At 43.9% G+C, this 24,862-nt stretch overlaps 1 protein-coding gene across 23 annotated transcripts in view; it reads right to left on the reverse strand.

Moving 5' to 3' along the window:
* The window catches only part of cast (calpastatin), a 79,210-nt gene that overhangs the window by 9,135 nt on the left and 45,213 nt on the right, over positions 1 to 24,862 (reverse strand). For 4 of the 23 annotated variants that reach the window (XM_061262820.1, XM_061262819.1, XM_061262821.1 and 1 more), the window contains 28 exons: positions 20,718 to 20,900; positions 18,089 to 18,223; positions 17,434 to 17,559; positions 16,782 to 16,922; positions 16,191 to 16,325; positions 13,938 to 13,982; positions 13,746 to 13,844; positions 13,486 to 13,566; positions 12,785 to 12,820; positions 11,214 to 11,300; positions 9,005 to 9,091; positions 8,611 to 8,688; positions 8,242 to 8,340; positions 7,971 to 8,087; positions 7,672 to 7,785; positions 6,633 to 6,746; positions 6,385 to 6,462; positions 5,908 to 6,006; positions 5,190 to 5,306; positions 3,962 to 4,075; positions 3,378 to 3,488; positions 3,073 to 3,162; positions 2,777 to 2,854; positions 2,258 to 2,356; positions 986 to 1,102; positions 664 to 777; positions 319 to 429; positions 1 to 13 (listed from right to left, as the gene is read on the reverse strand). The exon at positions 1 to 13 is cut by the window's left edge and continues 62 nt beyond it. In XM_061262820.1, coding sequence (XP_061118804.1) covers positions 1 to 13; positions 319 to 429; positions 664 to 777; positions 986 to 1,102; positions 2,258 to 2,356; positions 2,777 to 2,854; positions 3,073 to 3,162; positions 3,378 to 3,488; positions 3,962 to 4,075; positions 5,190 to 5,306; positions 5,908 to 6,006; positions 6,385 to 6,462; positions 6,633 to 6,746; positions 7,672 to 7,785; positions 7,971 to 8,087; positions 8,242 to 8,340; positions 8,611 to 8,688; positions 9,005 to 9,091; positions 11,214 to 11,300; positions 12,785 to 12,820; positions 13,486 to 13,566; positions 13,746 to 13,844; positions 13,938 to 13,982; positions 16,191 to 16,325; positions 16,782 to 16,922; positions 17,434 to 17,559; positions 18,089 to 18,223; positions 20,718 to 20,900 — 2,818 coding nt within the window. The remainder of the gene's footprint in view (positions 14 to 318; positions 430 to 663; positions 778 to 985; positions 1,103 to 2,257; positions 2,357 to 2,776; positions 2,855 to 3,072; positions 3,163 to 3,377; positions 3,489 to 3,961; positions 4,076 to 5,189; positions 5,307 to 5,907; positions 6,007 to 6,384; positions 6,463 to 6,632; positions 6,747 to 7,671; positions 7,786 to 7,970; positions 8,088 to 8,241; positions 8,341 to 8,610; positions 8,689 to 9,004; positions 9,092 to 11,213; positions 11,301 to 12,784; positions 12,821 to 13,485; positions 13,567 to 13,745; positions 13,845 to 13,937; positions 13,983 to 16,190; positions 16,326 to 16,781; positions 16,923 to 17,433; positions 17,560 to 18,088; positions 18,224 to 20,717; positions 20,901 to 24,862) is intronic. The other 19 variants (XM_061262827.1, XM_061262828.1, XM_061262831.1 and 16 more) reach the window with 14 other exon arrangements.

Below are 24,862 nucleotides of genomic sequence, written 5' to 3' on the forward strand. Positions count from 1 at the left end.
CAGAGTCAGCAGGCTGAGAGAGAGAGAGAGAGAGAGAGAGAGAGTGAGAGACAGAGAGCAAGGGAGAGAGATAAAACGGCAGGACAGGAGAGAGGGAAATAAGGAGATAGAGGCAGATAGAGGGGGAATTTAAAATTCACACTTGAATTCAGTGACATAGCAGCTCACAGACCCTCACCGAATCCTTTTTAAGGAAAACACACTGCATACTGAAACATTACTGACAGCTCCAATCTGCTGGAGGTTTTATTTTGGACACATAATCACCCTGGTCTGATCTGAGGCTTATACCCGTTTACCCCTGGGGAGGGCTCTTACCTTTTTTAGGGAAACTTTGGGGGGGGGAGCCATCCGACTCACAGGAGCAGCTTCACATACGGGCAAATCTCCAGAGAGGAGGTCAAGAGCCTCTACTGCATCTCTTGAGGGCTACAGAGTGGTAGAGAGGGGCACAGAGGGGGTAGTCAGGACAGAGGTGTTGGTGAGGTCTGCAGTCAGGGTAAAGCCGGCTGCCTCTGGTTGCACACCAGCGACCCCTTCTGGTCAGATCTGCTCAGCTCTTAGCCTGCCTGCACAAACAGGTACAGCGTCTTGTTCGGAAGCTGTGTCTCTGTGAAGCTCTTTTGAAGCAGCTGGGTCCCTGCAGTGAAGGGGCGCTCATACCTTTTTGGGGGCCTTAGAGGATGGGGGTACTGGGGCCTGGACGATGGGGGCGACTGCAGGGGTGTCGAAACCTCCAGACAAGAAGTCCAGAGCTTCCCCTGGGTCCAAAGAGGGCTGAAGGGACAGAGATGCAGATGGCATACTAAGCCTGGGTAGTGTGTGTTGTCAAGGCAACCCAGTGGTGTTGGGATTATACATTTTTAAAAGATTTTGACCGGAGAGATAAAAATGTGACCCCTGTGTTTTGTTTGTGACCAACCATTTTGGGCCCTCACAGAGGGAGTGCAGAGAATCTGTACTGTAAGTCTGTACATGTTTTTACCTCTACTTTGGGTGGGGGAAGGTCTTTCAGGTCCTCCTCTTTGAACCTGTAGTCTGGTGGAAGGGTGTCCTCCCTCTCTCCTACTCTCACAGCATCCTTTGACTTCAACTTATCCACCTGTGAGACAAACACACACACACACACACATTCACAGACACACAGACAGAAATACACACATACACACACAGACACAGACACACACAGAATATTTAGGCTTTGTGCAGATCAGGGTAAAATGGAGCTGACCTCCAGCCACGGTGCTAACACAGATATTCTATTTAATGCAAATATTGAGCTCTGGGTTCTTAGCATGGTGTTTAAATGTTCAATGAACTCTATGATTTGCCAAATCCTTATTAATATTCATGAAGGGTATGAACAAAGACCGTTACTATGCCAACCAGGAGGAGAGAGGGCAGCTGTGAGCCTCAGGCAATATTCCTTCACAGTTAAACAACAGGGGTGACATGGCTCAGGCAGAAAGAGCAGTCGTCTTCAGTCGGAGGGTTGCCGGTTCGATCCCCCGCCCGGGCTGTGTCGAAGTGTCCCTGAGCAAGACACCTAACCCCCAAATGCTCCTGACGAGCTGGTCGGGGCCTTGCATGGCAGCCAATCACCGTTGGTGTGTCGGTGTGTGAGTGTGTGAGTGTGTGTATGAATGGGTGAATGGAGAAGCATCAATTGTACAGCGCTTTGGATAAAGGCGCAATATAAATGCCTGCCATTTTAACAGGAAGGTCATTCTGTTCTCAAGGGGGTTGTGATGGACAGGTCTTGACCTTAACGAGGTCCTCTTGCAGTGAACAGGAATGGCTAGTAACTGTACGGTTCTGATTGGAAAGCAATGCAATCTTACATTCAGCTGTCCAAAATGGTATATATATAAATAAAGGAAAAAATTCACATGACATCCTAACCAATCCTGATGTGTGTTCATGATAGCAAACTTTTGTGGTGAACTATGTTTGCAGTAAAGAGTTACTGTTAAAGGATTTGAAATGAACATTCCATTTAGCTCACCATTACTGCTTTTTTTAATACAAATGGATGCAACTTAAGTCTAACAATGCCAGCTAGATGATTCATTCCTTACCTGAAATTTATTTGTAATGGCAAGAACTGATATTACATTGATTAGAGTGTATTATATATAACAGCCAAATAATTACCAACTTCTGTTTTCTCAGCATTTTCTCCCCATCAGCAGCCATTTTTCTTAGTCGAGCACTAACTTTACAAACTGTTAGCTAACGTCAGCTCTGATGTCAGTACCTTGACCATGTCCTCAGGTCGGACTTTGAGGGGCTCTGGTGTGGGTTCGGCGGTTGGCAGAAGGTCCTCTAGAGCGCTCAGAGCATCCAGAGACATGGACTGACCATGGGGTGATGGCAGAAACAGGGAGAGAGAGACTCAGAGATACAAAGACCCCTTTCTTCACCGTCACAGTAAACACAGGACAAACCCAGAATACATTGTGCCAAAGGCATTTTTATAACCAATTCATTAAAATTCCATTTCCACATTACATTCAAGTATATTTGTAATAAATATGATTTTTCTCTTCATGATTTTCACTCTTACGACCAGGGTTAACGGTCGTCCCCATATTAATTTTGTTAAATCAATTAAAAAAATGAAAAATTATATTCATTAAAGGATTTTTCAATTAATTTTTCAATTTGTTCTTTTTAGGCAATAAATATTTAGACCCAAATCATGAGCAGGACTAATTCTGATACTGAAACCTCAGGTCAAACAGAAGGTGATGAGGTATTTTACAGCGGTGCACACCTCATCAGTTTTAGCCGTGGTGGCAGCTGCAGGGGCGGGGCAGGGGGCGGGACCAGACGCTGCAGTGGGAGGGGCTTTCTACATTCAGGAACAGAGAGAGGAGAGAGGATGATGATTTTGAGAGAGCAGGACTGCTGGATTTACTGTCTGTGCAAAACTATAACATTATGCAGAGGAAGTAGTATTCTGGTTTGAATGAGACTCAGAGGGATTTTGTCCAATCAAGTCACAAGTAAACTATTTTGCTCACAAACAAAAGTCAGATTTTTGTCTATAGGTTAGTGTAGGGCTCGTACCTTTTGGGGGGACTGGGCAGATGGGGCCTGGACAGCAGAGGCTTTTTTGGGGGCTAGCGCATCAAGGGCCTTCGCGTCTTCCGCTTTGGGCTGAGGAGAGGGTGTGTGTGTGCATGTGAGAGTGAGAGAGAAAGAGAGAGAGAGAGCGAGAAACATTTGTAAAATCCCACAAGCAATGTACAAATAACATATCAGGGGGGCTAGTACTACTGACAGCATCAATCGACTGGAGGGTTTTATTTGGATGCATACTTGACCCTGGTCTGAGCCAAAGGAAGGCCTTTTACCCCTGGGGGGGGTCTTACCTTTTTTGGGGAAGCTTTGGGGGGGAGAGACGCCTGAACCACAGGAGCAGCTTCACATGCGGCCAAATCTCCAGAGAGGAGGTCAAGAGCGTCTATTGCATCCCTTGAGGGCTACAGAGGGGTAGAGAGGGGCACAGAGGGGTAGAGTGGAGTAGAGAGGGGTGGAGAGAGGACAGAGTAGTGTTTTTGAGAGAAGGACAGGGGGAGAGGATATGTATGTGTATGTGAGTGATCGAGAGAAGGTGTGTGTGTGAGAGTATCATATCAACACCTCACCACAACACAACACAACACAACACAACACAACACAACACCTCATCAGTACAAACGCACAAATATCAAACAAAATGGCTAAAATGAACAATCTAGGGGTGCTCCCAATACTTGAGAAATGCACCCTCCTTTTCACCTCTACCCACACTTCCGAGTAGGAGGAGGAAACGAGTGAAGGAAAGACGGACGCCATTTTTTGAGTATTGGGACGCACCCCGGGTTTGTAGGGAACAGCAGAAAACAGGCAAAACGTTAGACAACTCAAGGTCTATCAAAAGTGGTGGGTCCTTGCAGTGAAGGGGCGCTCGTACCTTTTTGGGGGCCTTAGTGGAGGGGGGTACTGGGGCCTGGACGGTGGGGGCGACTGCAGGGGTGTCGAAACCTCCAGACAAGAAGTCCAGAGCTTCCCCTGGGTCCAAAGAGGGCTGAGGGGGGAGGGGACAGAGAGGCATGTGAGTCTGGTCAGGCCCAGGTCTGATGCCTGGTGATTTGACGCCTGGGTGATGGACATCGCCAAAGCTACCCAGTGACAGTTGGGCTGTTAAATGAGTCTGCAGGTGAGGATGAAATCATGACGAAACATTTCCTCTTTTTCATGGATGTGGGGGTGAATTCAGTTCAGTCCAATTCAGATTCATTTGTATAGTGCCTTTTACAGAACACTGCCACAAAGACGCTATACAGAGTAACAGAAGAAGGGGAAAAGGGTGAACACCAGTCCTGAGCCCCCAAACAGCAAACACATCAGGTAAGAAAAACTTGACGGTGGGGAGAAAAACCCTCAAAAGGTAGTAAGAAAAAACCTCCGGAAGAGAAGAAATTACAGGAAGAACCCAGCAATAGAGGGGAGCCCATAATCCGCTGGCCAGTGAGATGGGAAGATAGAATGGATATAAATCCATCCATCCATCCATTATCTGAACCTGCTTATCCTGAACAGGGTTGCAGGGGGGCTGGAGCCTATCCCAGCATACATTGGGCGAAAGGCAGGAATACACCCTGGACAGGTCCCCAGTCCATCGCAGGGCACACACACCATTCACGCACACACTCATACCTACGGGCAATTTAGACTCTCCAATCAGCCTAACCTGCATGTCTTTGGACTGTGGGAGGAAATCGGAGTACCCAGAGGAAACCCACGCAGACACGGGGAGAACATGCAAACTCCACACAGAGAGGCCCCGGCCGATGGGAATTCAAACCCAGGACCTCCTTGTTGTGAGGCGGCAGTGCTACCCACTGCACCATCCGTGCCGCCATGGATAGAAATGTAATAGGTTGAGCGGGTAACCGTTGAGGCAGGGCTCAGGCTCATCAAATCCAGTCCACTTCTGGTTTTCCACCCTCCCTTTACCTGGGAGTCACGTGTGAACATAGTCTGGCCAATCTGCAGCACTAATTGTTCAGATAAATACCCAGAAGAAAAGAAAACATGGGCTGCATTTGGATTGAAGGTCCAGATTTGATGGTCCCAGAGTTGAGGAATGAAACAATTCCCTAAGTAGAGAGTATCTGGAGGTCAGTAGATGTTGTTACCTCTACTTTGGGTGGGGGAAGGTCTTTCAGGTCCTCCTCTTTGAACCTGTAGTCTGGTGGAAGGGTGTCCTCCCTCTCTCCTACTCTCACAGCATCCTTTGACTTCAACGTATCCACCTGTGACACACACAGATACAGACACACACACACAGAGACACACACACACAGACACACGCAGACGCAGACACACACACACACACACACACGCAGACACACACACACAGACACACACACACATTCAGGCTTTGGGCAGACCTGGTTCAAATATGTATTCTGAAACTTGCATAAAGGACAACTGCTGTAGGTGGATTGATTTTATCACTGTTAATTGTTTAATTGCTCGACATTTATCCGAGTTACACTTTACTTTACTCTACAGAACTGGGTACCTTTTCATTTTTAATAAGAATTCACCCGGACTTCACAAATTAAGCAAAAAACTCTTTTCACTTCTGTAACTGTGGATAGAAGGCTTTGGGACTGAATTCCCCCCCTTGTGAATCAGCTGAAGAATATATAAAGATGATTCAGGCAGTACTTTGTGTCATGCAGAAAAAAATACAACACACTTCGGAACACTTATGTCAGCTGTTCAAAATCATATACAGTATTTACATAGTAAGACACAGTTTAAAACAAATCCTAACCAATCCCGGGCTTTCAACAGAAAATCAGTCTGCTGGACAAGGAAGTAGTGGAGCAGCTCTGATGTCAGTACCTTGACCATGTCCTCGGGTCGGACTTTGGGGGGCTCTGGTGTGGGTTCGGCGGTTGGCAGAAGGTCCTCTAGAGCGCTCAGAGCATCCAGAGACATGGACTGACCATGGGGTGATGGCAGAAGCAGGGAGAGAGAGACATGAGACTCAGAGATACAAAGACCCCTTTCTTCACCGTCACAGTAGACACAGGACACACCTAGAATACATTTTTATAACCAACAGTCAATTTGTTTAAAAACGGTTTCTACATTAAATTCAAGAAGTACACTTTAAATCAACATAATGCTTCCTCTCTCCATCATTTTCACTCTTACAACCAGGGTTAATTATATTCATTAAAGGATTTTTCAATTAATTTTTAAATTTGTTCTTTTTAGGCAATAAAGCGATAGACCCAAATCATGAGCAGGACTAATTCTGATACTGAAACCTCCGGTAAAACAGAAGGTGATGAGGTATTTTACAGCGGTGCACACCTCATCAGTTTTAGCCGCGGTGGCAGCTGCAGGGGCGGGGCAGGGGGCGGGGCCAGACGCTGCAGTGGGAGGGGCTTTCTACATTCAGGAACAGAGAGAGGAGAGAGGATGATGATTTTGAGAGAGCAGGACTGCTGGATTTATTGTCTGTGCAAAACTATAACATCATGCAGAGGAAGTAGTATTCTGGTTTGAATGAGAGTCAAAGGGATTTTGTCCAACCAAGTCACAAGATATTTTGCTCTTACCTTTTTGGGGGAAGCAGCTTTTTGGGGGAGAGGTGCCTGAACCACAGGAGCAGCTTCACATGCAGCCAAATCTCCAGAGAGGAGGTCTAGAGCGTCTACTGCATCCCTTGAGGGCTAGAGAGGGGTAGAGAGGGGTAGAGAGAGAACACAGTAGTTTTTGAGTGAGTGAGTGAGAGTGAGAGACATAGAGAGAGAGAGGCTTGAATTTGGTAATATAGCAGCACAGACACCCTTTACTAAAACCTCTTACTAAATTCCAATAACATTCCTCATTTCTACCAGTTCTTCATTTTAGAGGCATACTATGCAGGATTTTCACCTTGAAAATATTATAAAACAAACATGCTCAGTCATTACTATGATACACTGGCAACCTGTGTCTGTGTTCACTTCTGTGTTCTGTGTTCAGTTTTTGCTCGTCTGCCTGTATTTGTTATTCTGAAGTGTTCGGAACATTTCTGGGTGTGACCATTTTTCCTTTGTGTGCTGTGTCTGAATAGCATGTGGCTAATAGAACAGTGATTTCAGCTTGCAGGATTAGTGCTGGAGAGGTGGGGTCGCCTTGGTGGCTAACCCAAAGCTAACCAAGCTACCTAATGTTTCAGTAACGTTAGGTAGCTGCCATTATTAGCTATGTTAGCTGGCCATGATGGCCCAAAGAATTGCTGTAGGTCTGATATTTTTCAAAACACTGGAGAAAGACTGGAGAATAAGATTCCAATCCATTTCCCTTGGCTCATATGGGCTAGCTAGTTATTGTTAGCTAGTTAATAGGGATGAGTCCACCAGAAGATAAGTCCTACTATCCGATATAAGTTAGATATTTTTTTGTGGATACAAATACAGTTCAACTACTACAAACCGATATCCAGGGTTGGAGAGACACATTGCATTTTTTACTAAATTGATATTTTAGGTGAATGTGTGGTCATGTGCCTTTGTAAGCAGGAGGGTTGCCTGGTATGCCATGTCTAGAGCAAACAGATAAGTGAAGGTCTTTTGAAATAGCTGGGTCCTTGCAGTGAAGGGGCGCTCGTACCTTTTTGGGAGCCTTAGTGGAGGGGGGTACTGGGGCCTGGACGGTGGGGGCGACTGCAGGGGTGTCGAAACCTCCAGACAAGAAGTCCAGAGCTTCCCCTGGGTCCAAAGAGGGCTGAGGGGGGAGGGGACAGAGAGGCATGTGAGTCTGGTCAGGCACCATGTCAATGACCTACTCAATGACAGTTGTGATTTTACATCAGTCTGTAGGTGAGGAGGAAATCAAGACCAAACATTCACTTTTTTGTTCACAGATGTGTGTTCTACAGTGAGTACCTGTAAGTCTGTAAATGTTTTTACCTCTACTTTTGGTGGGGGCAGATCCTTCAGGTCCTCCTCTTTGAACCTGTAGTCTGGTGGAAGGGTGTCCTCCCTCTCTCCTACTCTCACAGCATCCTTTGACTTCAACTTATCCACCTGTGAGACACACACACACAAATGCACAGTTTCAGCTATGCATTTCAACAATTCAATTTAATTTCCCATCCTGGGCTTTCAAAATCCATGAAGTCTGCTTCACAAATTGGAAGTAGTAGATCGGTTGCTCTGAAGGTTTAGGTTGTGTCAGTACCTTGACCATGTCCTCAGGTCGGACTTTGGGGGGCTCTGGTGTGGGTTCGGCGGTTGGCAGAAGGTCCTCTAGAGCGCTCAGAGCATCCAGAGACATGGACTGACCATGGGGTGATGGCAGAAACAGGGAGAGAGAGACTCAGAGATACAAAGACCCCTTTCTTCACCATCACAGTAAACACAGGACAAACCCAGAATACATTGTGCCAAAGGCATTTTTACAACCAAAAATAAAAAATAAAAAATTAACATTAAATTCAAGGTATGAATTTCTAATAAATTTCTCTATTTCCTTTCCTCATAAATAAATGAATAAATATAATTCATTGATTGGCTGTTGGGGCAGTGAACGGTGACATCACAAACTCACCTCATCACTCTTGGGCTTCTTGTCAGCAGGGGGTTTGGGTGACTCCACAGCCCCCGCCAGAGAGAAGCCCTCAGCACCCTGGGCAAATGGGGGCGCAATGAGCACAGTGAGCAATCAGGCCACCCTCTCTTCCTCAGGACCTAACTATATGTGGCAATGTCTCTCACCACTAACCTAAATCATGCCAAACTCTACACAAATACATTTACGAATACTATACTCTAACAAGCATATTTAACAGGAATAACAGTGTTCAACATAGAAAATGGATGAACTCACAGACAAATCTGAGCCAATCACACCCCCAACATTCCTCAGCTTGAAACCTCCTTAAATTGCTTGCTTTTACTGTGACTTCACTCTCATTCATTCAACTGAATTCAATCTGAAGTACCTTCTCTAATTTAGGCTTCTTGTCAGCAGGTGGTGCTGCTGACTTCAATGGTCCTGCTGATGAAGCGCTTGCAGCAATCTCTGCTTTCTGGAGGAGGGGAAAGAGAATAGATTATGGAGAGAGAGAGAGAAATAGAGAGAGAAAGAGGGGAGAGAGATAGATAGAGGGTATGAGTGAGAGTGAGTGAGAGAGAGAGAGAGAGAGAGAGAGAGCCTGGTGACACAGCAGTACAGGGACCCTTACTGGATCCTTCCAGCAACATTCCTGTCATTTCAAGCAGTTCACATAAGCAAAAGAGTTGTCTTTTTTGGGGCAGGGTTGGGGGGGAGCAATCCCTTACCTCTCCAACCAGCTCTCTACCCTCCTAAACAACCTCTACCCTCCCGTGTCCCCCTGTGACAGCCTTAGAGAAGCAGGGGAACTATGGAACTGCTAATCGGCAGCTTGCAAGGCCAGCTTCATCTCGACCTACTCCTCCCTCAAGTTTCTCTCCATCACTCAATCAAGAAGTCCAGACAACCCCAGCCTTCTTCATCCTCATCCTCTGGCTGTCCGGCAAGTACGCTGAGTGGTGACCTGTAACGTAGTGGTTGAGGTACATGACTGGGACCCGCAAGGTCGGCGGTTCGATCCCCAGTGTGGCCATGATTACATCCGCACAGCCGTTGGGCCCTTGAGCAAGGCCTTAACCCTGCACTGCTCCAGGGGAGGATTGTCTCCTGCTTAGTCTAATCAACTGTACGTCGCTCTGGATAGGAGCGTCTGCCAAATGCCATTAATGTAATGTCATGAGTCTGCTCTGCCCGTTTCCTCCTCCAGGAGATCTTCTGTTTGCTTCATTTTAGATATGCTCTTCGTTTGACTTCATTCTGTGACTGTTAATAACCCCCGTTGCTATCGTGAAATAATAACAGACCTGTTCATTAGTGCTCCCTGCTGTTCAACAGGCCCACTGGCTGACTTTCTTGAAGAGCTGGAAAATCATGCTTATCTCCCTGGTTCAGCTGGGAGACTTATACATCCATATGCAGAGCTCCCAGTAAGATGGCTTCCCTCCCTCTGATCCTCACCTTTGACCTTGCCTTGCTGCAGTCACCCTCTACCCCCAGAGCAGGAAACCAGCTTTGCCTGGTCACACTGAGAAACTGCTCTGCACCCAATCTGATGTTCACCCCCCTCCAATATGATCAGTGTCTTCTCTTCTTTTTCTGCTCACTTTCCGTTCGACTCCTCTCTTCTCTTCTAATCCTCCTTGACTTCCCCCTGCAACTTTCGAAAGGGTTGACCTTCCCTGAGCGCTTTGGGGATCTGGTCCGCCTTCTTTCTCCACAGTCCCTACTTCCAGGTTGTGTGTGTCTGTATGTGCGGAGGGCAGTTTTGAGACTGCAAAACCTCTCAACAGGTGTCCCTCAGGGTTTGGTTCTTGGTCCTCTCCTGTTCTCTCTCTGTAAGCCTCTTGGTTCTGTCATATCCTCCCATGGCCGGTCTTATCATTGCTATGACACATAACTCTTACTTCCCCCTTCCCCCTCCATACATCGGTGTTGGTGGTATGAGCTTCGTACAACAGTTGGGAAAACAGAAACCCTGTCCATCTTCCAATGTAGACTGAAGACTTACCTCTTCAGAATCCACCATGGCTCCCCTGACCCTCTTTAGATATCCTTTGTTTGTTTCTTTGTCGCTTTGGATTTCCTTTTGGGATAATGTTATAGGCACAACTATGTAAAGATAGGTTCTCTATCTTGGAGCGCTTTCTTTTGTTACAATGTTAGGTTAACATTATACTTATTAATATATAAATGGGCTCCCTGTGCCTTTTTGTTGATATCACATTTCTATTCCTAACACGATGTTCTTCATTTCTGTACATAACTCTGTACTTCCGTGTTTATTGCCATAAAACTTGTGGTGTATTGTGGTGGAGCAATAGAAGATATTGTGTACAAAATCTTTCCAAAACAAAGCTGATGAACTAGTGTTAAGCCACTAAGCCAGGAGTAAGACACGTAGCAGTGGAACAGAGCTCTTTACTTGCCACGTCATACATTAAGATTCTGCTCACTTTGTAACAGTGTTAAGGTCGATTAAATGCCCACAGTGCCCCCTAGATCTGGTTATTGGTTATTTTGCCATTGACTCAACATTGATTGAATGCAGTACTTTGTTTACTGTAGACAGGAAGTGATGAGGCACTTTGGTGACTTACAGGCTGTTTCTGCTGGAGGCAGGGCGGTGAAGAGCTCACAAACCCGAAAGAGAGAGACTCCAGAGCTTCGTCAGTGCTCAAAGGTTTCTGGGAAATTAAAACACGAGTTGGCACACACGTACACAAACAGTTGTTACCTTTTGCCATCTCCTTCCTCAGATTGTGCTCCTCGTTCTTCCTGTGAATTGTCCTCTAATAACCCGTAAATTGTTTTACTCTGACGTGAGTTTGATATTGGTGCTATATGAAAGGTTATCACAACATTATCAGATTTTTCACGGTAGTAATGTGTAATTCTTTAACTTTTGTCTTTTTTTTTTCTGTCAAATTAAAAGCATAAATACTGTGCTTGTTTGTGCCGTAAAAGTACATTACTGAACCTTCCACTAGGGGGTGCCTAAGTTCATCATTGAGTGGTGGGAGCCAGAGAGAAGAAAACATGACGTGTGAGCAAAGATGCACTGTCAATAAAGCTAACAGCCACACCCACATCAGCTACATTAAACTCAAGAGAAAATTATACCAATGTTCTTCTAAAAAGTTGATTTTAAACACATTACTTATACACATTAGATGGACAGGTGGTGAGGGCAGACTCAGAAACTGCATTTACAAATTACCTGAATTCACCGTACTAGCAAAGAAAGTCGATCTCAACAAGTTTTAGTCTTGTAATATATTTTTTTCCTCTCGAGTAGAAAATATTAGCTTGTTTTAAATTGCTAGACAATGAAATGTTCTTACCCCATTGCCAAATCTTGAAATGAGTGAAGCTGTGTCCCCCATTTTTGACTGATTTAACAAAGATGTAACACAAATGATATGGGGGTAGGCCAATTAATGCTCACCTCAGCTGGTTTTGTGACAGCTATATATTGATATTGAAATCTAAATATAACACTTTTGCAGTGTACAGTGTAGCTGTCCGTTCATTTAGTACACAGCACTGACTGCAAGAAGGCAACATGTGAGTGGCAACTTGTCAAGATAAGAAAAGCCTGGTTTGGGCCTAAAGTAGATGGGTCTCACAGATGCCCAAAACCTGTGGCTGTTCATTCAGCCAGATTTCAAAAGCATCATAGGTGTGTGAATCCGTATCTACGAATCTCTCGTGTGAACCGATAAATTGTACTCATTCCTCGCTTTTCTATCTGATAATCTTTAATTCATTTAACTTTCTGGCCCTTGTCTGGAGTTCATGCAAGGACAGCATGCGCATTAATGCTGTTTGACGGGTTTACGCATGTCCTGCAGGGTTTAGAGCAAATGCACTTCAATAACAAGAAAAATGATTCAATCTTAACAAGCATTTTAGTCCTATATTTCAATTTAATTTATCTTATTTTTGCCAAATAAGACAAAACCTTGAATTGAGACCATGTTGACAAATTGCAAGATTTGAAATAAGAAAATGTCAAGCAAACAGTACCTTAAAGCAAGCTAATATTATGTAATTGAGAGAAAAAAATAAGACTTTAAGTCTTAAACACTAAAGACTTTTCTGCAGTGTGTGAGCATTCTTTAGAAACTGGCTGATTACTAATGAGGACTTCAGATACGTGAACTCTTACCGTGGGCTTGGCTTCTGGTACAGGGATATTCTTATCCTTGGAAAGACAAAAAAAAGACAACACAACAAAGTTAATTTGGCGAGAAAACTCTGAAGCCGTCTCTAATTTATTTGTTAAATGTGCGGTTGCCATGTAGAAAAAGAGGCCAGAGCAAATAGCAGGCATAGAACAGGATCTCAATGCCAAGAAGGTGGGGCAAACACCCAGTCTATAGTATGTCAATAATGCAACTGATTTACAATAGGAAGAGGAAGTGGAGAAGGTTATGAGAGGAAGAGGAAGTGGCGAGGGTCGGAAGAGGAAGGGGAAGTGGGAGGTTGGAGAGGAAAATGGTAAATGGTTGCCATTTATATAGCGCCTTTATCCAAAGCGCTGTACAATTGATGCTTCTCATTCACCCATTCATACACACACTCACACACCAACGGCAATTGGCTGCCATGCAAGGCACCGACCAGCTCGTCGGGAGCATTTGGGGGTTAGGTGTCTTGCTCAGGGACACTTCAACACAGCCCAGGCAGGGGATTTAACCAGCAACCCCCCAACTGCCAGACGACTGCTCTTACTGACTGGGCCATGTCGCTCCTAGGAAGAGGAAGTGGAGAGGGTTGGAAGAGGAAGAGGAAATGGAGAGGGTCGGAGAGGAAGAGGAAATGGAGAGGGTTAGAAAAGGAAAGGGAACAGGGTAAGAAAGGACTGACCATGTTTTCAAATCTGTATCCAGGTGGTAATGTGTCATCGTCCTCCCCACACACAGGCTCATCTTCCATTGTGATGTGATGCTGGGACATGCGACACACGTGTTAAAGCACACGGAAATGTGACACCCACATGCAATGCAACACATAAGTATTATGTAACACACTAGAACAGAGCATGTAATTCACATGCATGGTTACATGCTCAGTCACAATATACGTGGTATTCAGACAGACAGACAGACAGACAGTGAGGTCAGTACCTCCGTGACCTCGGGACCTGTGTAAACTGGTGCTGTGGGGACCAGGGCCTCGGAGGGTAAACTGCCAGCAAGAGCCGCAAAGGGGTCCAGAACAGGCTCCTACACACACACAAGAAAACTGAGGACATGCACTACACTGTACTGCCAAGATGCACAGTGCAAAGGGGGTGGGCCAAGGGGGGTAATGCCCACCTCAGCTGATTTTGTGACAGAAGTGCGTTCCACCTCCACCTGGATCTGCAGGCCAAAGACAGAGACAGATTTACAAAGACAGAGACACAAGCAAATTACTTAATTGGTTTTCTATTTGTTGTGAGTTTTTCCTCCAGCATCGTTATATACCCCAACTTGTAAGTCACTCTTGGTAAGCTAGACACCTAGCTAAACAATTTCTCAATATAAGATTAAAATACTTGCTGAGATTGGCATGCAAATAGGTCAAACAAACTATCAATCTATCTAGGAGCAAGGAATAGCGGCACAGGATGTGCCCAGTGGTAGTGCCAGCAACATTGTAGACATGGTTTGGCAGTTCAACCACAAGCTACTTAAAGGAACAAAAGATTATTGAAATGCCCTTTACCGCTGCACTTCAATTTTATTTATTTTATCAAACATGCTGCGCATTTTCACCCTAGAAGAGTTCTGCATGTAAGAGTGGAAAAGAAGCTGGAATAGTACAATAAACTACAGCTGTCTTTCTACCAAGGGATTACTAAGCGCTGTCAAACGGGTGCCCAAACTATTGCACATGCCACATTTAATGCTGTATTTTTTAATCTGTTAAAATATAAGCAATAATAAAATGGGCAGGAAAAATCTAGCTATCTGATAGCTTCATAGCAGTGACAAAATATATGCCACTGCTGTGAGTTCTAATGCTTGTTTCCAGTTCTATTGCAAGTATCTCTCCGCAGTGAAGCAGCCATTTAAGTCAAAGTGGAAAAAAAATGTGATGCTCCCTGATGCACATGAATCACTTGCAATAGAATTTGCAAGTAAGCAGGGATGCAGAGCTACACACTGCCCCCACTTCCACGTGATTCAGAAACTATCCGATGTGGGTCTTGATTTGGGAGAGAAATTTGTGTCCGTAAGCAGGCAGAAGTGGCAGGGCTTTCATTAAGGTGACCAAAACTTGTGGGCCGGAGAAAGCAGAGCAGCACTTCTCCAAAGAATATAACGCACCTACGCAACATGAACCCACGAATGTTGGAAAGTTTTTCAGTGCCTGTACAATAGGAACTTACAAATAAACATGAAACAGGCATAAACCCTTGTTTGCTCACTGACAGTAGCTTGCGAGATAACTAGCTAATGAGTTCAGCAGAACAATGTTAGAGTTTACTAATGTTACATGGCAACCACCAGGGACTATCTGCTAGCAGCAGGAACTATCTTCTGGTAAATTATTCATATTCTTATTCTTGTAATGAAATTGTTAATAAAAACTGTTTTAATTAGATTGTGTCTATAATATCTTTATTATGATGTTTGGTAACGGTTTTATAAAAACTCACTGCAGGACATGGTATATATACTGTAGAAATTTTATCACAGCTACGGGGATTGCGACCTTCCACTACGCGTCGAGCCAAACAACGCCCCTTAACTATGATAACATTTCTATATACCACCGCTTGTCATGAGTTATTTCTTAAATATAAAGTGCATGTGCAATCAATTATGCAGAAATATGTTATATTGTGTTAACTTCTTTTCATTAAGAAAATCCAATTCTGCATACCCCTGTATTGCTTTACATTGTCTTTGCTACAGGAAGGACACAAGGGCAAAGGGAACATAAAGAGAATTTAAAGAAACCTATTGTTCCTTCATTATTGATGTTTTTCAGTAACCCATGCAACTCATTCTTCTTTAATTCCGGGGCAAATAATTGCCCACAGATTGCCAAAGATAAAATCCTGACTGAGTCATCAGATAAAACAATTACAATCTGAACAAAAGCACAGGAATGTTTCTCACAGAAAAGCAGAAATCAGGGTTGCTTGAAACATAGCAAGCATTTATAAATTAGCACTGTACAGGAGTGATGGCTGAAGTTAACCCTGGATCTTATGAAAACCTTTAAATGTTCTTATCAGTCCAGCTACAAGTAAGAAAAAACAGAACATAAAACTACTCTACCTAGATGTTAATATGTAGGGATGTTCTACAGTAATGACCTACTTGTGGGCAATCCACGGAAAAGAGTGTTTCTTGTCTTGCCATCTTCCAATGACAGGAGATTTTCAGAAATGGATTGGGAGTCACAACCTGTACTGTAGCTGTACCTCACTGCCACATCTCTCTATGAGTTGTCTGGTTTAGAGTGAGAGATGGCTCTTCATTTCTGGAGAATGATGAAGTAGACCACCAAGACTCAAAAACGGAAACATAGAAGTCCCCATGTATCCTCTGTCCAGCTCATATTTGGCCAGGTACCTTGGTTCCCTCTTTAGGCTTCACTTGTTTGGCTTTTCCCTTCGAGGCCTCAGCTGCCGCTTTGGTTGCTCCGTCAACTGCAGCCGCAGCTGCAGGCTTTGCAGGGTCCAGCTTGCTCGACTCACTGGGTTTGCTCTAAGAACACAAGCGTAATTAAAACTAGCCCACAAGAAGGTTTGAAGATGCTAATCACCCAAACCCTTCTGCATGAATGCAGGACCCCAAGAGAACAAAACCATGAAGGACATTCATGGCCCAGAAAAGACCCAGAATGGAAGATGAGTTTCAGACAGAGGATCACCTTTTTCTCACGTCTTACATTCCATGAATGAGGAGTGTGAGTGTGCTCAGGAAATGATGATGAAGAGGGAGATCTCTTCTCAGCAGAAAGACAGGGATCAAGAGGAAGACAGAGTATGGGTTGAAAAATGATCCCTGACAGTCAGTCTCACCTTGCTCCTAAGTCCTAAGTCCCAAGGACATAACTAATAGCTACTAGAGATGAGGACAGATGATGAAACTAAGATGGAAAATGTATTGAAGGAAGGATGAGGAAGATGCAAACCCCACAGCTCAGGTTTGGCTGGATACCTTTGGCGTCTCTTTAGGCTTCACTTCCTCTGGCTTTCCCCTCGTGACTGCCGCTTCAGCTGCTTTGGCCGCTTTGCCCGCTCCATCTACTGCAGCCGCCGGCTTCGCTGGGCCCGCTTTGCTTGGAGAACTGGGTTTGGCCTAAGAACACGTGTGTAACACAAACTAGTATCATTCAAACCTACCAAGAAAAGAGCTTGAAGAAGCTCAGCACCCAAACCGAACTGCATGAGTTCAGGACCCCCAGAGAAGGACACCAAGAGAAAAGACCCAAATAATGAAGAAAAAAAGACAAGTTTTTGAACCGTTGATTTCTGCCCGTTTTCACCAAGTGTCTAAGTTTATGCTCCATGGAGGATGACGAGTGACATGAATTTAAGATCAAGAAGAAGATTGGTTCAGAAAACCAAGGCCTGAATGCATGGGTGAAAGAAAGGATCCCGGAAGGTTAGTTTCTCACTCCATTCTGTTTTTAGTGAAGAGTCAGAGGACACAAACTCTGACTGCAAAACGTGAAGCTTGAAATGGAGGGAAGGTCAAAAATGCAAAAAAAAAACAATCAAGTTTTGAAATGATGGATGGATGATGCAGATCACCAGGACTCAAAACCCAAATAGAAAAGCCCCCGTACTGTCTGTCCAATGCCGGGTACCTTCGGTGTCTCTTTAGGACCGACTTCCTCTGGCTTTCCCGGTTTGGCTGCAGTTCTAGCTCCTCCAGCTCCGGCTGCAGGCTCAACCTTTACAGGCTTCCCTTTGATCGGTGAGACGGGTGCGCCCTAACAACACAAGTGTGATTAAAATCAGTCCACAACATTGCTTCAAGAAACTTTGCACCCGGACTCCCAACAGTATGAGTAGAGAAGCCCCAGACAAGGGGGGAAAAAAAGGCATTTAATGTAAAGACAACAATGCAAAACTGAACACAATGAGGACTGGATAGGGGATTCTTGCGCTACATTTCCTCAAATCTCTAAGGTTCTTAATTTAAGGCTCCATTACGAACAGAAAGCAGGTATATCCATGAAAAGATGTTTGTCAGTAAGATCAAATAAGAAATTCAAGGACACAGGAAAAGCCAGACAGAAAAAGATCCCCTGTAGTCAGAATTTCACAAAAAGACATTCTCTTTCAATGGTACAGCAGGATGACACTGAATATGAACAGTGACATGAACCAATGAATGGGATTAGTACAACCACACAATGAGGACGAAAAGGAAAAGTTATTAAAAGAATGATCAGAAGACTGAAAACCCAAATACAAAGGTCCCCCATGTATCCTGTCCTGAGGAGGTTGGCTGGATACCTTGGGCATCTCCTTTGGCTTCACTTCCTGTGGTGTCCCTGGTTTTCCAGCCGCTTTGGCTGCTTTGTCTCCAGCTGCAGGCTTGGACGGCTCTGTTTTAGCAGTCTCCCCTTTGCTGGAGACGATGGGTGAACTCTAAAAACACAGGCACAATTAACACCTGCTCTGAGAGGAGCTTGATGAAGCATCAGATCAGGCACAGATAACGTGCGCACTGGACAGTGCTCGAAGAGACGATGCACCCATGCCCAACCCTTTGGCGGCACACCCAGAGAAGATACAGAATACATGCAAAAGGGGAAGGCTTGAGAGAGGGCGACACAGCAAGAGATACACCAAGAACAAGTGAATCACTTCTGATTTATAATAACAAATAATACATTTATAATAATAACCATTTCTGTATATTCTGCATCCTGATTCTACTGGCTGTAGGAACAACGAGACTACATTTCCCAGCATTCTGCTGGAAACCTCAGTGAGGCCCTCCCCCAGCATGACGTCTAGTTACAGTAAACCGATACTGTAACGCCAGAAAGCAGCGGAAGCAATAAAAAACCAACTGTGGTACACATCTCTAAGGACATTGCATTTTCTCTTTGCATGACCTTCTGGGCCTGTGCCAACCCAACCTTTCTGGGGCTTATTCCAAGCGCTTGGAGCGTGGAGCACTTTTAGCTTCTCCACAGACATAGCTTACCTTGCGATAATAAAGTCTAGGCCAATTACAAAGTGGAACCTGGTGAATGCACGAGACTGCATCAGCAGAGCACCTGAAATGTTTTCCAAGCAGTAAAACAATCTTTTTGCAACCAGCGTCAGGTCAGACGACTGACCAGACCAGATGACATGGCGCTGCATACTGGAAAGGACCGCTGCTAGCTCACACCTGAGATCCTCCACAATCACTTCAGCAAGGAAAGGCCACGGCCATCCCCTGGGCCAGCAACGCGTGTGGACACACTGAGACTGCATCCCCAGGGCCAGCAACGTGTGTGGACACACTGAGACTGCATCCCCAGGGCCAGCAACGCGTGTGGACACACTGAGACTGAACAAACCTTCCAGGTGTACCAAATATTCCGCTTCGTCTTAAGTGAGATTACTGTGAATCGGCGTGTATCCATTTGCCTTTGTTATTTTGTATCTTTTGAATGCTTTCACTTTCACTGGATTTTGATGTAGGTTTGCAGTTATTGTCCGGCTGGACAATCTGATTGATTGCAGCTTCCTAGCAGAGACAACCAGACCTTCTGCCAAAACCTCCTGATACTTCTGAAATAGTGCCCATCGCAGCACATTCAATCGTCAGTTCTTTGGCTTTATCCCTGCTGATGAAAGACAAAGGGATTTTGCATGCGCTTTACATAATTCTTTTTACCGGAAGTGATGGAATGATAAAATATAGTTCCTTCAGACTGAGAGTAACTAAATAGGTAAAATTGTATTGCTAATTTCACTTAATTTTGTTTACAATAGTGCTTAGGGGTGCCAATAATTTTGACACCCATGTTTTTCAGAAAAAAATGTGATTACTTAAAAAAAAAGAAAAAACACTTTCTTCAGTCTTATTAAGCCCACTGTAATCTGCCAAAATTGCCATTTGCACCTGTCATGCCTCCCCTTAATATGGTTCCCGTGACTGTTTGATAAGAAGGGCACCTCAGTGTGCGTTGTATGTGGCCACAGATAAATCTTCTTAGAATGATGACTCGGCATATTCTGCATGTTTTCTCATTAATATGGCTCACATTCTCAATGTGTTTATATGTTATATGAGCTCTTGCCTAAGCTCTATGTTACACAGTGCAAAAGCTCGAACACTCGAACATATTGTGGCCAGTACATCAAAAACAGGCACAGTCATTGTTTTCTGGTTACCAGATCACCCACCACAATATAAAAATAAAAACACCAGGTTTTACTTTCTTTGAGAAAGAAACAGAAAAATGAAAAAGCCAGTTTTTTCTTCTTTTTTTTTACCATCATAGCAGATATTAAATAAGGAATGAACGAATGACACATCCTAACTTAACTAGATGCTAATTTTTATATTCTGCTCATATAGCATATTGCGATGGTGTCTTTGTTCACTGCCTCAAATCTCTACACGCCCAAAAGAGTGAACCATTTTTCACAAGACAAAATTGCGTTACACAACAAAAAAAAAAGGTACCAACACAAAATAACTGCTGAATTGTCACACCTTCTTTGCTACTGAGACAGCTAAACTGGACTGAGAGAAAAAGAAAAGTGGAGGCAAAGAAAGCATTAGGATGGATAAGAGAAACACCTCGATATCACATCACCCTGCAGAAGGAAGATGAGTGGGATATATGAGCAAGGATCTTCAATGCAATTTTATTTATTTTGCGATGCAATTGCTTGTGGTCCTGTAATTGAATTTTCATTGAGTGGTAGGAACGTGAAGGATTCATCACAGGTCTGAATGTAAACCAAACAAGCAGGAGGGGATTTCTGCAGGATGTCTGAGGTCAGAGGTCGGAGGTAAGAGGTCAGAAGGGAAAGGCGTTTCAAAGAAAGGACCACCGGCCAAGCGTGGGTTATCAGAAGATAAGGCCGTCAGTGAAGAGCTCCAGCGCAGAGCTCCAGCGCGTGGGCGGTCTACCTTGGGGCTTCCCTTCTGTGCTGCAGCCCCTGCTGTGTCCTTCACAGCTGCGCTGGCTGCTTTAGCTGCAGGAGCTGCGCTGGCTGCGGAAGCTGCTTTAGCTGCGGGAGCTGCTTTAGCTGCGGGAGCTGCGGGAGCTGCTTTAGCTGCGGCCGTTTTTGCAGCTGGTTTAGCAGCAGCTTTCTGTAAGCACAAAGGCGCGTGCACATTTCAATCACCCCCCATCACAGCCATAATGCCATCTCCTATGACTGCACTGGAAGTTATTTACAGCAACAACGGCGAGGGTCATATTTTTTTATGTTATTACAATGGTACACAAGCATATGCACACAATGTTCAATATTCAGTCCGCATTTCAGCACTACAGTGCAAATAATAGTTTAATACACTGTGAATCATTTTGTGAAAACTGATATGATATAAGTATTAAAAAAAACACAGTATATACAGACTTAAACTAGTTTAGAATCCCAACTGGTCTTAGCTGGAATATTCATTAGGGGAAGTATCCCTGTTAACATATCCCCATAACTGTCACTGTGAAATGGAGATGAGCCAAAACACCACTATTATTTGAACCACTGAGCACGAACACTTATATCGTCCTTTTATTTACATATCTTCCAGCACAAGCCACACCACTCCCAGGTTTCCATCTGAACATAGGCACAGATACAAATAGTTTTTTTTTTTTTTTTTTGCTTCAGCAGCTGCTGATATGAAAAGCTATTTTCTTCAGCGTGAACTACCTGTTTTTGAACATCTGCTGACAGATTCAACACATAAAACATGTTGAATCTTGAGTCCACAGTTCTGATCTACTCAACCAGCTTACAACACGTTGAAATGTAAACGGGACATTTATTTATTTGTTAACTGTCACTTTGATGTGGACTACATAGTATTTGTTCAGCAACATTATAATCAAGATGGGCCAGTCATGTCTTGCATGGTCTCACATTAGTTTTGCAAGGAGACTAAAGCACACTGCACTGGCATTTGAGGGGGTGACAGTAACATTATCACACTCACATCAAAAGGAATACTATGCCCAGTTTTGTATACACTCAGTGAGGAATATATTAGGTAGACCTGTACACCAGCTTGTTAATGCAAATATTTAATCGGCCCATCATGTGGCAGCAACTAAATGCATAAAAACATGTAGATGTGGTCAAGCGGTTCAGCAGTTGTTCAGACCAAATGCCAGAATGGGTAAATTTGATCTAAGTGACTTTGAATGTGGAATGATTGTTGGTGTCAGACAGGGTGGTTTGAGTATCTCAGAAACGGCTGATTTCCTGGGATTTTTATGCACAACACTTTAGCACTTTCATGCTAAAAACACAGAACATCCACTGAGCAGCAGTTCTGCAAATAGAAACACATTGATAATGAGAGATGTCAGAGGAGAATGGCCAGACTGGTCAAAGCTGACAGGAAGGTGACAGTAACACAAATAACCACACAGTGGTATGCAGATGAACATCTCTGAAAACACAGCAGAGGAAGACCAATAAGTCCAAAAACATAAGTCTAATAAAGACCTAATAAAGTGCTCACTGAGTGTATATGCTTATCAGGCCGGGATACGTTACTCTAAATTGTTGCAAGGTGATTAATTTGGCTACATTGGTTTGTTATTTTGGCTTGAATGACTGCTTAGCTGAGGACTGATAGTTGAACTATGAAGAAGCATCAAATAGACAACTGTTAAGAAGCATTGCCATGGTATACAGTTACTATACCAATGCTACCAATTAGATTATGAGAATTGCCCTATCGGTTCTATAAATAGGCGTTATAACACTGTGATGGTTGTGATTCTGGGAAAATGAAAATACTCATACACATCCCTGAGAATTTCCAATTAAATCTTACAAACAAGAACTTACTTCACATGAAAAAATAATTTGGATTTGGAAACTATGAATTTATTTATTCAAAGTCTGATAAGTACATTAAGTAAGAATGATCTGAATGCCAGATCCTTTAATAATATCCTGGAATTTTTACTGGTGACTGCATTATTTAAAAAAACGTTTTGACGCAGGTCTGGTACACACACAGACACTTTTTTTCTGTTCTGTTCCTATGGACCCCTACTGGTGCCTGACAAATATGCAACCGTTGGCAGCAATTAACACAATGTACCATCACCATGGCGATCCAAAGGCCAGTGACAGACCGCATTCTAAGATTCACAGGATCTGCATTTTATAAAGTTAGTGAGTGTGTCTCCTACACCATGATAATTCAGCATTCAATACCACTCCTCCCTACACCATGATAATTCAGCATTCAATACCACTCCTCCCTACACCATGATAATTCAGCATTCAATACCACTCCTCCCTACACTACGATAATTCAGCATTCAATACCACTAGTTCCTACACCATGATAATTCAGCATTCAATACCACTAGTTCCGACACCACGATAATTATGCATTCAATACCACTTCTCCCTACACCATGATAATTCAGCATTCAATAAACTACTTCCTATACCGCAATGATTCAACATTCAGTACCACTACTTCCTATACCGCAATGATTCAACATTCAATTCCACTCCTCCCTACACTACGATAATTCAGCATTCAATACCACTACTTCCTACACCATGATAATTCAGCATTCAATAAACTACTTCCTATACCACAATGATTCAGCATTCAATACCACTACTTCCTACACTACGATAATTCAGCAAGGCTAGATTGGTCTACCTAAAAATTAAAGGCCTGCATTTTGAAATTTCAGGCACCAGTGTGTGAGTGAAGACTCTAACTTTATTTCTCAAGATGAGCAGCAACCCAGACCTGAGGCATGGACGCCCAAATTCAAACTCCCTGCAAAATGACAGTTGTTTCCCTATTTGTATGAGAGCCTTTGAAGCAGGTCTCATCTGAAGAGCGCTGGTGTGGATGTAGGTTTTTGTTCTTACCCAGCGCTATGACCCTTGATATTAATTATTAAGGTATTGATTTATGACCGTAATTAGGCAATGAGTGTAATGAAGTGTAGCGCTAAATCAAAAACCTGCACCAAACAATTGGCCCTTTTTGGAAAAGCTTAAAGCAGGTGTAGGTGGCAGCATTTCTCATAATCTTATGCTGCCAGACACACCCAAAATGAGACGCTGCATAGCAAAGTTCACCTTGGGGCACACCCCATAAACACATAAATCCCCCAGAAGCAGGCTGCAGCGACATGCACTAGACATGGTCCTGGCTTTTCTGTTCCCCAGAGGGGGAGGACATGCCTTTCCTTTGAAGCCTTGCTTTCTGTTAGCACAACAGTGCAGACGAATCCTCACTCACAAGAGGAGAACTCTCCATACGCGATACTGACCACTGACTGACTCATAGGCGACTGACACTGACTTGGAAGAACACAGTGTGTTTCAGCATAATGGTCGGGCGTGTCCTGCTGCTTTTGCATTTCCTGCGATCGACGTCAGAGTGCAAAACACAGCTCACAGGGCAGTGGACATGGAACCCTGATGACATCATTCCCCAGAGAAAGCGATAGTTTGATTGGCCAGCGGGGTTTTGGTAGAGGGTTTTAAAACACTGCGAGACAAAACCCATGCACATTTGAAAATCCAGACAAATTAGTTTTTTTTTACAGTTGGTCATCAATGAATAATACCTTAGTCTCGTGACACTGATATTTTCATTACTGACAGCTTTCAGAGACTTTGCTTTGTGGTCACATATGGGTGAAAATCATGGAAGCTTCAACAGATCACACCCTGCTGGAACATTCCGCCTGTCCACAATAGCCTGTCAAAGTTTAGGTCATAAAGGGGTGGGGGCAGGGGGATTTAGGTTTTTCCTGAATGTGTTTATATGAGCTTCTTCACTCTATCTAACCCAAATTCCACCCAAGGCAAAATATGGAAAAACGAAACAGTGATCCAACTGGTGGTTCCTCACATTAAAATATTTTTTTCCTGCAGAGGAGATGACAAAGCCCCTATCCACAAAGCATAGTCCCTGACTAGTCCACACTGCAGAAACCAAACCATACATAATGGTCTTATATTGAGGCTTAAAAGCTTATTTAATTGGACTTTTTTGCTAAATAAGACAAAAAATATTGCCAATGAGGTACAACAGACTCATTTCAAGAT

This window comes from Conger conger, chromosome 12 (genome assembly GCF_963514075.1).
Source record: "Conger conger chromosome 12, fConCon1.1, whole genome shotgun sequence".
NCBI classification, from domain to species: Eukaryota; Metazoa; Chordata; class Actinopteri; order Anguilliformes; family Congridae; genus Conger; species Conger conger.